The sequence below is a fragment of the Neofelis nebulosa genome, chromosome 10 (assembly GCF_028018385.1).
Source record: "Neofelis nebulosa isolate mNeoNeb1 chromosome 10, mNeoNeb1.pri, whole genome shotgun sequence".
Lineage (NCBI taxonomy): Eukaryota > Metazoa > Chordata > Mammalia > Carnivora > Felidae > Neofelis > Neofelis nebulosa.
In genome coordinates, this window is record NC_080791.1 from 88424646 (window position 1) to 88437152 (window position 12507).

Consider the following 12507-nt stretch of genomic DNA (forward strand, 5'->3'; position numbering starts at 1 on the left):
CCCATTTGATAACAATGACAAATTAGTCAATAACTCAAGATTTAATTTTCCAACTTGGCTCTTTAAAGACCTAGAAATCTAAAATTTTTAGAGTTTTTCAAAATTCTTATTCTTAGAAAGGCAGGATAGCATAGTGGTTCAGGACCCAGGCCCCCAAGGATCTAGGTTCTGACATTTTGCTGGCTTTTAAGTTCCATTAGGTAAGTTCCTCCACCTCTCTTAAGCCTCAGATTCGTCATATTTCAAGCGGGGGATACTAAAACTTTCGTCATGAGATTGAAAAATTAAACGATATAGTCTGGCAAACATCTAGCAGCATCTGGCACACAGCAGATAGTCCAAAACGGGGAACTTCTAAGCCGAAAGGGAACCTAAAAGGCTGAATTTCCTTCCTAAGGATTTTAGACCATGAAGACCCTTAAGAACTTGTCAATGTTTCATTTTTTTCCGTGGAAATAGTCTGTGATCCAGGAAAACTAACGTGACATTTGAGAAGATTACTGGAATTCATCCCAGGATTTCTGACTTATTAAAATGAGCTGAGATCGTGTCTACGCCTCAAAGCCCCACCCCGCAGCGCCTAAGCTTTTCCTCAGCAAAACAGGCAGGCCACCAACCGTCGCTTCGCGTGGCAGCCTGAAGGATGCTGATAACCGGGGGGCAACATTGAGGGCCCCCTAAACGGGGTCCAGCCCCGGGCTCACAAATCCCGCCGTTTGGGGGGCGGAAGGGCGGAGCTCCCCCGCTTTTCACACACCTCTCGGGCCTTTCCCAGCCCCCGGGTTGCGTCTCCCTCCCGGAGGCCCTGAGCCTGGCCCCTCTTCTCCCGCCCATATTTGGCTTCCAATCCCATCCTGCCTGGCGCTCGAGCGGCCAATCAGGAGGCGGCCCTCCCTCGGGGGACGGGGCGAGGGGCGGAGCTGAGTGGCGGAGCCTGCGGTCGCTTACTTCAGTCGCGCGGCGGTAGACTGGTTCTCCAGCGGAGGGTGGAGACGCGTCGCCGAGGCTGCCAGCAACGTTCTGCGAAGCCAGTCGGACACCATGGCGGACAGCCGGGATCCAGCCAGCGACCAGATGAAGCTCTGGAAGGAGCAGCGGGCCTCGCAGGTATACCCTGCGTCCCTCGAGCCGGCCTGAAGGTTTGCGCAGAGAGCTGGGCGTGGGCAAGTAACGGCCCGGCTTCTGCGCTGCGGTGTGGAGAGGGGCAGTACCACTGATCACGCGCCGGGGTGGGCGCTGCTTGGGCGCTGCTTTCCTGTTTCGAAGGACTGTTCCATTCGTGGGGAGAAGGGGAGAGGTTTCTGGGGCCGGGGGCACGCCTGCAGGATTTGTCGTCGGCCGCAGGGCGTGAGTGATTGGCTCCGATTTTTGCACTTCTGCCAGCTGGGACAGAGGTCGCAGCTTGAGGGAGGAATGAAGGCTCATGGGGAAAGAGGCAGAGAGCCGCAGCAAGAAAGGAAGTGGGGGTGGGGGGGGAGTGGGAACGGGGCTCCAGCCTTGACCTTGATCTGGCAATAACTACAAGCTTCCATATTTGACGTGGGGGCAGGGATCGTGTTTTATCATCTCGTCCCCAACACTGCTCACGATACGAGATACTCAGTACGCACTGCATTGAACGACTAAACACTCCTAACATCCATTATTCCATTTGCATTTTAAAAACACCATGCCTAACTTTGTAGAGCTGGAAGCGACAGTAGGGATTAATGGCGTTTATTCACACGTATTCTTTGAGAGCCTGCGTAATCACTGAGCCGAGACAAGGTGTACAAATGCCAGTGAGGCAAGAACGGTAGCATTGAGAAGCTCAAAGTCTAGTCAGGGAGACAACACAGATAAACAAATGATTAACATACAGGGAGCATGGTGAGGGCTCTAATAGAGGTTATCTGTAAAGTGTAAAGGGAATGACCGGACTTGGCTGGAAAATTTCCCAAAGCACGTGCCATCTGAACGAGAGCTGTAACGATGAGAAGGCTTTCAGCTCAGTGGTGGTGGGTGAGGCATTCCTGGCCAGTATCCACAGGCGCAGTCTTAAAGAGCATCTTTGAGCAGGTTCGATCAGTTGAGAGTGCATCTGATCCGAGTCTTGTCATATTGGCCCACAGAGTCTGAGGGACTTGCCTAGTTCGCATGGCAGTTGGTTAATGGCAGAGGACGAGAGCCATGCTTTTTTCTCATCTTAATGCTCTTTCTCAAAAATAGGTTAGTATTCATGAACTGGGGTATTAATGCTAAGTGTCCATGGGTTGCTTTATTGTTCCCTGCTCTTGAGAAGGCTGTCTGTCATTCTCCTCTAAGGGCCTGGAACATCTCTCTTCTCATTTTGTCCTTTATTATATGCCAGGAGGGTAGTTCAGTTTTTCATGAGTTCCTGAAGTGAACCAGAGCGACTTAGAGTCTTATTAATTAAGGACAGGCAGCTAGTGGCAGAGTCAAGATTAGAACGTAGCTGGTGGGGCCAGGATTCTCTCCATATCCAGTGGTCACTAAATCCTGGTTCACGCTGAAGTTTTCATGATACTCTGTGAACTGAGAAAAATATGGACTATATGGTGAGTTTTTCATAAGGCACAATTTATTCATTTTTAAAGGCCCCCCCCCACGCCCCCCTTTGTTCTGAGACTAGCTTACCTCTTCATTTGGAGAATCAGTAACTGTTGTTAAGTCATTAAGACCCTACTGGTGATTTTCCCTACATGGTTGCCTGTGTGTGAAGCATCTGGCTCACAAAAGCACATCTATGATCGGGGGACTCATAGTCGAAATAGTGCTGTCTCCTCTGCCTGTGGTATGTCCATGCGCTGTGTAGGTGATCCTGATTGGCAGTCACTTCGATGTCTTGTTGCCCTTCACTCTTAGCTGCTCTGAGTGAAAACTACTTATTTCTTTGAGGTGATCCCCTCTCCTGATCCTCCAAAAGGAATTTCACATAGGTAGCCTTTACAATTTCCCAGTGCTTTTTGTGGAAAATTTCAAACAGAGCAGTTGAAAGAATTGTGCAGTGTACACTTATGTATTCACCACATTTTGCTACGTATCTTTTATTGTTATTCTATCTGTCCATCTCTTTGTTCATCCATTAACCTTCCCCTTTTTGGGGATACATTTCAGATTAGATTTTAGACATCAGTAGACTTTACCCCTAAACACTAAGCCTGCAAATGAACAGAGTTCCGTGTTTGATTGTGTGTTTAAGGTAATACCTACAGTGAAGTGTACAAATATTAAGTGTACCATTCCAATGTATTTTGATAAACATATACACCTGTGAATCCTTTTCCCTCATCAAGACATATAGAAGGTTATTGTCACCCTGGAAAGTTCCTTCATGCTGCTTCCTAGTGATTTATTGCATCCCCTGCAATCTTGCCCCACGCAACCACTGTTTTGACTTTTTTTTTTTTTTTAGCCATTGGCTTATGTACTTTTTTGTGTTAACACTTATGTACTTTTTTGTGTTAAATCTTTTTTTAAGATTTAAAAAAAGAAAAAAAATGTTTTAAGAGTCATTCATGTTGTTGCATGTATCAGGAGTTTGCTGTTTTTATTACTGAGTAGTATTCCACTAGATGAATACACATCACCATTTGTTTATCCCGTTGCTGGACATGTGAGCTATGTCCAGTGTTGGGGTGTTATAAGTAAAGCTACCTTGAGAAGTCTCATACAAGTATTTTTGTGCACATTTCATTTCTCTTAGGAAATACCTAGCAGTAGAACTGCTGGGTGATGGGGTAAGTGAATATTTTATGAGAAACTGCTAAGCCTTTTTTTCCGCAGTGTTTGTACCATTTTACACTTCCATCAGCAGTGTGTGAGAGTTCCATTTGCTCTACATCCTGCCAACATTGGTGTTACCAGCTTTTTAATTTCAGCCATTGTTGGGGGTATGAAATGATGTCTCTGTGGTTGTAATTTGCATTGTTCTGATGACAAAAGATAGCTGTCTTTTCATGTGCTTAGTGACCATTGGTATGTGTTCTTTTGACATACCTGTTCAAATCTTTTGTCCTTTAAAAATTAGTTTTTAATTGTTGATTCATAGCTCATATTTTAAATCATACACAAGCTAAGTACTGCAATAATCTCCAAATCTCTAATGGTATAAACACATTAGAGATTTCTTTCTCTCTTACCTGATGAGCTAAAGTGGTTTGAGGTTGAAGAGATGGGGTGAGTACTCTACTGCCACAGTTATTGAATGTTCCAGGCAGAAGGAGTGTCCCCCTTTGACAATACTTGGCTTTAAAGGTTGCCCTGGGCATCACAGTCCAGCCATGGAAGATTAAGGACACGGAAGAGGGTATGTGGCAAGGTTAGGGACCAGGCTGGAAGTGGTGTAGATCACTTCTACTCACATTCCATTGGCTGTGGTGCCACACCTGTTACATGACCACAGCTAACAGTGAGGGCACCTGGGAAATGCAGTCTACCTCTGTCCAGGTAGCCAGCACTACTATTTATCCGAACCATACATTCCATGTGAAAATCTGGCCATTTCTTATGATGGGGTGATGGGCAAGCAGATATAATCTTTTTTTAAAGATTATGTCATTTTTACCTTCTGGCATTAAAATATCCTTTGTTAGAAAATTATGATAGTAATAGATAATGTGTGTGTGTGTGTGTGTGTGTGTGTGTGTATTTCTTCTCTCTCCATACTTGGCAAATGCCTCTCTTTAAGTGGGCAGCTCTGTATCAACATCCTCCATTCCATTCCTTGTTTTTTTAGTTTTTTACTAGACTGTGAGAACTTGAAGTTTTGGAATTACTATAGGAAGGCACCCTGTTATCTCCTCCCTCAAGAACCAGTTGCAGAATGCCAAGCTGGGCGTATCCTCCTTTGGAACCAAAGTGTCAACCAATGTGAAAACAGTTTATTGGGAATCTCTCCTTGTAGTCAGATTTTGTTGCTAAAAAGTGAATTAGAAGCTTTGTAAACCTTAATAAGTGATCACTGAATCAAATGTTATAGGTATGACTTGGATTTTCTTAAAAATCTTTATTTCAGGGCGCCTGGGTGGCTCAGTTGGTTAAGAGTCCAACTTCGGCTCAGGTCATGGTCTTGTGGTTCGTGGGTTCAAACCTGTGTCAGGCTCTGTGCTGGAGCCTACTCTTGTGTCTTCCTCTCTTTCTGCCCCTCCCCCACTCATATTCTCTCTCTCTCTCTCTCTCTCTCAGAAATAAACATTAAAAAAAATCTTTATTTCTCCTTCTCTCAAAATTCATTGAAGGGAAGGAATTGGTTTTCCAGGTATTCCCAGTCACGTTGGATGAGCTTGAATAGGAACATTCTTGCTCATCAATTAGAATATTCTTCCTTTTGGATACTTAGGCTTAATTAGTAGCTTCTGATCCCTTTAAAATTGGAGAATTTGAACAGTTCAAGCTTTACCTTAAAAAATTTTTTTTTTCTTAATGTTTATTTATTTTTGACAAAGAGAGAGACAGAGCATGACAGGGGAGGGGCAGAAAGAGAGGGAGACACAGAATCCGAAGCAGGTTCCAGGCTCTGAGCGGTCAGCACAGAGCCTAAGCGGTCAGCACAGAGCCTGACGCAGGTCTCGAATTCACAGACTGCGAGATCATGACCTGGGTCGAAGTCAGATGCTCAACCAACTGAGCCACCCAGGCGCCCCCAAGCTTTACCTTTTTTAGACGGTTCCTTTATTACCTGGGAGAGAGATTGGGTCTTAGTCCATCCATTCCTATCGTCGTAAGACAGAGCCCATGAGGATTTATGTATCTTTCAGGGTAATTTGATAATACCTACATCGATATTACACTGCCAGCATTTGGGATGGAGAAGGGGTGATTTACAACTCCTTGTGCACATGTGCTTTTTTTTCTTTTGGGAATTACATAGGAGTGAGATGGCGGGGTCGTTGTGTGGCAGTGAGAGAGACATGAGAAGTGGAATCAAAATTTCTAAGCTTTCATGTGTTTAGCCAGCATGTAGACCACTCTATATTTTTCTCCAGGTAAGAAAAAGAGTGGCTGATGGCAAAAGGTAAAACAAGCAGATCTTTAGTTTTGTTTATTTTATTCTTGGTTTTGTTCTTTATTTTCCTCCCGAGTATTGTGACTGCTATGGTTTCTAATAAAAAGAGTCAAGGAATCATTTACATTTGTGGATCAATTATCCTTCATTTTTTGAGCCTTTTGTTACCATTTCCTCTTATTCCCTACTGTTTCGAAAGATTAAAGGACTAGGCCAGTTCTTAGTGCCCCTGTACTTATTTTAGACAGTTACCGAGGCAGAGAAAAACCTTTTGCAATAGCTATTCTTTTGTGTATTTTAAAGGTTTTATTATTGATAGGATTATTCTAAATGTTTGCTAATGATTGAAAATCAATAGCAATATTTTGACCATTTCTTAATGGAGACGTTAACAGCTCACCAAGAAGAGAGAAAAAAACCATTAGCAACTATCATGACCCTTTTGCTATTACACATACTAATATGAAACAGCAAACAGCCTTGCTTGGAAAACAGACGTGTCTCGTTGGGGCGGAGGAGGAGGTGTGTTCAGTGTGTGTGCGCAGAGATCCAGCCATGTGACCTTTAAGTCTGACATTTATCTCCCTTGTAAAAGGCAACTTTTGTTTCATTTCTTCTTGAATGAAAACTACCCACTAGTTCTCTTTCCTGGGATCCTTGGAATCACTTTTTATTTTCTTTTGTCGTTTGCTCCTCCTCCCTTCCCCCACTCAGTTCAACTCCGTGGACAGGCAATTCTTGTTGTGCCTGATAGATCTTACTGTTCCTTGCTCAGGGCATTGTTAGTCTGAGGCCATAAAGGTTGCAGATGTGGTAGCAAGGCACTGCTGAAATGGCCTGTTCAGAAGCTTTCAGATACTTTGTTTAGTACCAACAGGATCCCTTTGTGTTCTTTGTTAAGAACACAGTTGGGATATTGTAATAACATTGTAGGGTGACAGATGGTGACCACACTTATCAAGGTGAGCATTGAGTAATGATAGAATTATGGAATCAATATGTTGTAGATGTATGTTAATTATACTTAAAAAAAAAAACAGCTTGATTTTTTTTCTTACCCTTTTTGGATTTCACTTTTTCCATGATACGTTATTTAATTTTTTTTTTTTTTTTTGAGTGGCAACAGCCTAGATGGAGGATATAGGATAACTTAGACAATGAGTAAAATAAAATGAAAATCGGTCTTGCTTCTTGAACTCAGAATGACCAACTGGCATTGACTTTATACCATGGTGGCTTGACCATGATGAAGTCAGCTTGCAAAACAAAGTGTATCCCAGTGATGAAGTCCCCATGCCTAGCCCAGAAAGCATAGCTTTCAGTCATAAAGGCTATCAGAAACATTTCCTAGTGCTATCAATTCACGTATTTTATGCTTGTGAATCACCCTGGTGTGATGTGGCATTAAGGGGGGCACCTTCTGATGTTTGGAATGTTTTAAGGTTAATTAAAAAAAAAAAAAAAAGCCTATCAGGCTGAGTCAGGAATTTAGGATTAAATAGTCTACATGGTAGTTAGGGTTTTCCACATTTTCTGGTGACAATAAGCCCTCTCTGGGCAGGAGCCAGCATTAACCATCTGGCTGGTTGCCTCATGTGTGTTTTGTGTACAGGGCTGAGCTCTGCTCTTTGTCTTGACCAAACGGTTTAGGGTGGCAGATGGATTCAATCCGGAGTGTGGTCAGAATGAGCACCCATGTGTTAGGGTGACTGATGCAGCCCTCCCTTTCTCTTCCTTCAACTTCTTCCTTATTTCTTTTATCAGACACTTCTCTTTGATTCTTGATTTAAGAAAACTCTGAAACTTTATATTGCGGAAGATTTCAAACCAGAACTGAAGTAGAGAGGATTGTGTAATGAGTCTGCCAAGTGCCTGTGTCTCCAAAAGATAAGGACTCTTTGAGAATACCATTGTCGTGGGGCGCCTGGGTGGCTCAGTCGGTTAAGCGGCCGACTTCGTCTCAGGTCATGGTCTCACGGTCCGTGAGTTCGAGCCCCACGTCAGGCTCTGTGCTGACAGCTCAGAGCCTGGAGCCTGTTTCAGATTCTGTGTCTCCCTCTCTCTCTGCCCCTCCCCCGTTCATGCTCCTGTTCATGCTCTGTCTCTCTCTGTCTCAAAAATAAATAAACGTTAAAAAAAAAAATTAAAAAAAAAAAAAAGAATACCATTGTCGCATCTAGAAAAGTGAGTAGTAATCGCTTACTGTCCTCAGCCAGTCAGTGTGTTCACTTACCTTGATTGTGCAGAAGAGAGTTTACCTATATACCAGAGAAGACGGTCTCTAGAAAGGCCTACCTGCAAGGGTGGCCCTGGGCTGCAGTCTGGAAGTTGGATTTCAGAATGGCTCCCCCCACCTGAACTGATAAGAATGGCTGACCATGCCAAAGGGTGCAAACAATGTGGTTTATGTACCGAACACCTGCTTTCCTTCTGGGAGCCAGGGGGCACCTCCATGATCAGCTCCTTATGTAAATCCCTGGGCACTGAGTCTCTCATGAGCTTTCCCACTATACAGCATTTCGCATGTGTTGCTACAACTCGCTGGGGGATTAAGCGTGTCCCATGTGACTCCCCTGGGAGAGGACTCTGGAAGCTTGTGCTGGTTTCCTCCGGACTTCACTCCATTGTGCCTTTTCTCCTTGCTAGGGTTTTGCTTTGTATTAAAATGCTGTAAAAATTATAGCCCGAGTATGACTAGCTGCGACCCCTCCTAGGGAGTCACCTAGAGGTGGGTGGTCTTTGGGGACCCTTGACATGTCTGTCTGTCTCTTTTAGAATGCTTTGTTCAGAATAAGGTTAACACATTGCATTAATTGGTATGTCTTTTAAGCTCCTCTTTATCTTCTGGTAGTTGTAAACACAGTTTATGGTGGTTTAGTGAAGCAGTGAAGGGTCAGGCTTTACAGTCAGATAGGAGTCAGATTGTGGTCTGACTGCTTGTGGGCAGGTTACTTCACCTCCCTCCCCCATGGTTTCCCCATTTTAAAAATGAGATAATAATTCTTCCCACCTTGAAGGCTTGTTGAGGATTCATTTATGTAATATATATGTGTAAATTAATGTATGTTGATTACTCAGCACATAGAATGTCTACAGGACATGTGAGCTGTGTTGTTTAAAGAAATGTTATAGTGGTATGGTTAAAAGTTTGGGTTCTTGAGCAAGTTTGCTTGGGTTTAAATTCTGATTCTGACCTTTTCTAGGTGGGTGACTTGGAGGGAGTTGCATAACTTCTCTGTGCCTCAGTTTCCTTTATTGTATGATGGGAATTATAATAGTCCTTAATTAAGAGAGCTTGTGATAACCCAGGTCGAGTTTAGAACAATGCCTGCTTAGTAAGCTGTTATTACTGTTGTTCTGCGGTTTGAGAATGTCTAATGAGAATGTCTAATGAGAATGAGAATGTCTAATGTCACATGTACATTCCATACCCAAGCCGAAACAAGGAGTCAGTGGGATGAGTAAGTTCCAAGTGTGAATTGGAGATTGTGGCTTGGGAATTTTGGCCAAGAGAGCTTGCTGAGATTTTAACCCCTGTGTTGAATTGACTCCTCGCATTTAGGCAATGAAGATTACCAGGACTCCCCCTGGGAGAGCAGGATGTGTGCTGAAGGATGTGTGCTGCCTGTGGCCATTGGTTTCTAAAGGGGAAAGGAGTGGGGTCCCTGTGCAGGCCTGGATTCTTTTCCCAAACTGCCCACTCAGGGAAGTCTCTCCCCTTCCATGGAATGGACCAGGAGGCACTCTGCTATCTCTCCCACTTCCCCAGAGAAATTTGAGGGCCAAGACAGTCTTCGGTCTTCTGTACATGGGTCTGCACATTGTAGGTACTTGATGAACCTTTGTTGAATAAATGTAGTGTTTTAAGCAATAATTTTCTAGAAAATATCAGGCATATTCTGTGTTGGACTCTGAGAATGAGAAGCTGTGTCATTATGACTCCTTTGGGACTGAAAGTTAGGGAGGGGCGTATTACCAGTCTTTATCTATTAAAAAACAGGAGAACGATATTTAGTGAGTTCTTGGGCCTTCTGTGCGCTGAGGGCACTAATAAATGGAAACTACATCAATAAAATATTTTATCAGAGAAAGCCAACCTTACTCCTCCCAGGAAAATTTCTTCATTCATAGCTTAACTCCAGCCAAAAGATACAAAGAGCAAAGCTAAAATGGAATTTTACTTTGAGTCCCTACTTTTAATCATGGTGTCAGTTTTTAGCCAAGCCAAAGTACTTCTTTACCAGTTTCTGCAGCAGTTTTCATAACATTTGTCTGAAGGTGTTTGATCACAATTTGAAGTTATGAATTCAAATATTTCTTGTTTATTTCAGGGAGGGGAGATGCAGGGAGAGAGGTAAACTCTTGTTGCTTCCTCCTCCTACTTAGGGATAATCTTTCTTGGCCATTTTGGATTGGCCCATAGTTTAATTTATTCACACGTTGAATCCACAAGCATTTTTTTGTGTACTTGTTGATAACAGCATCGTGTCAGGTATCAGGGATATAGATGTAAAACAAGTATACTCTCTAGAGAGGAAAAACAGTGAAGCAGACCGGCAGTTATAAGGATTTTGTTCAGTGGGGTACAAGAAGATGCCCTTGGCCCAGCTCAAGGGATGGTGTAGGGGTGAGAGCAGGAAGAGTGGTTCAGGAGAAGCGTGTATGAATATCAGGAATAATTGGCAGCCAGAAGGATGTAAACACCTGAACAGGTACAAAAGCTGCTTTTCCTGAGAGAGAGAGAGCTCTTAGAATTATCCAGCAATTAAAAGCTTTTCTGTCATTAAAATTTCTAGTTCTAAAGTGATCTGAGTTTAAAAACAACAACAACAACAACATAATGATAATAATAATCAGCAAGTTGGAAGAAATCTCTTTGCCCATCCTGCTTCTTATATGTAACAAGTAAACCTGGGCTCCAACATTGAAATCTGTGTAAAATCAGTCAAAGTCTCTGATCATACATACAGCATCACTCATTACATGGGAATAATAACATGTCTCTCACTGGATTATTGGAGGCTTAAGTGAGGTGACTTATGCAAAGGTAGCTGGGATAAAGCCTTGCATATGGCAGGTGCTCCAGAAATGGTGGTCATAAAGGGAAATTAGGAGTTCTGTACAGTTCTGTCAACTGCATTGATTCTCCGCCTTTCTTGATTAACTTTGGACTGGAAATGGCCACCCTCCATCCCATTAGCAGAGCAAGCTTAGAGCTTCCAGCTCTAAGCTTGTGATGTTGTTTCTGTTTAGTGTGTGTGAAGAAAGCTGTTAAAAATTAGGGCCTTTGATCTATTAGAGCAAGGAAGAGAGGCTGAGTGCTACATTTGTAACTTTGAAACCCAGGTTTCATTTCTTAGCTTGATTGGTGTTGTGGTGGACATTCTTGCACAGGGTGGGAGGGAGGCCAAAACGCGGGAAAATTCCGGCATTCCTGCTTCCAAGTTTCCATGAGTCTGGGCCATGAGGGGAGACCATCTCATTCTTCAGTTCTTCACTCAGCCATTCATTCATCCACCTTACTATGCATGTACCTCCTCTGGGCATAGTTTTTATTCTTGAGCCTATCACTCTGACCTGGTCCACAGGAGGGGACATGTGATGTGGTTTTATCGCTTCCATGAGTGATGGAGGGATGTACGTGACACTGACCTGTTTACCTTTCCTTTTCCTGAGCTTCTTTGTATCTCCTGTCATACTTTCCTCCTTTATGCGATGTCCCCTCTATTTATTTATAGTTTTAGATTTCCTTTAGTGCCATGTTTATATGTTGAAAAGAGCACAGGAAGGTGTCGACAAATTATTTGCTCAGATTCTTATTATTTTAATTGTAGTTCACCCCAAAGCTTTAAGTCAGTGGTTCTTAATCCTGACTTCACTTAGGAATCACCTGGGGAGCTCAAAGCAATCCTGATGCCCAGGCCTCATCCGGACTAATTATATCAGAAATTTCTAGGTGGATGACCCAGCTATCAGTATGCATTAAAAAGCTCCCCAGGTGGAGCGCCTGGGTGACTTAGTCGGTTGAGTGTCTGACTCTTGGTTTTAGCTCAGGTCATGATCCCATGATCCCAGGGTTGTGGGATCGAGCTCTGCATCGGGCTCTGTGATAAGCATGGAGCCTGCTTAAGGCTTAAGATTCTCTCCCTCTGCCCCTCTTCTCTGCTCGCACTCACTCTCTCTAAGACAAAAACAAAAACAACAACTTTGCAGGTGATTCCAGTGACAGCCATAGTTGAAAATCAAGGTTTTAGGTTTCAACTAAAGGTGAACTTGTGCAATTTCTTCCTTCCTTTTTCTGATTCATTTTCCACTTTATCTTTTTTTAAGTTTACTTATTTATTTTGAGAGAGAGAGAGAGCATTCCTTAAATGGGGGGGGAGGGACAGAGAGAGAGAGAGGGAGAGAGAGACTCCCAAGCAGGCTCTGTGCTGTCAGCGCAGAGTGGGGCTCGGTACCATGAATGATGAGATCATGACCTGAACACACATCAAGAGTCA

At 43.4% G+C, this 12507-nt stretch overlaps 1 protein-coding gene across 1 annotated transcript in view; it reads left to right on the plus strand.

Moving 5' to 3' along the window:
• The first annotated feature begins 929 nt into the window (after positions 1-929).
• Positions 930-12507, plus strand: part of CAT (catalase) — a 36799-nt gene continuing 25221 nt past the window's right edge. Inside the window, exon 1 of the mRNA XM_058688605.1 lies at positions 930-1107. Coding sequence (XP_058544588.1) covers positions 1042-1107 — 66 coding nt within the window. The 5' untranslated portion in view covers positions 930-1041. The remainder of the gene's footprint in view (positions 1108-12507) is intronic.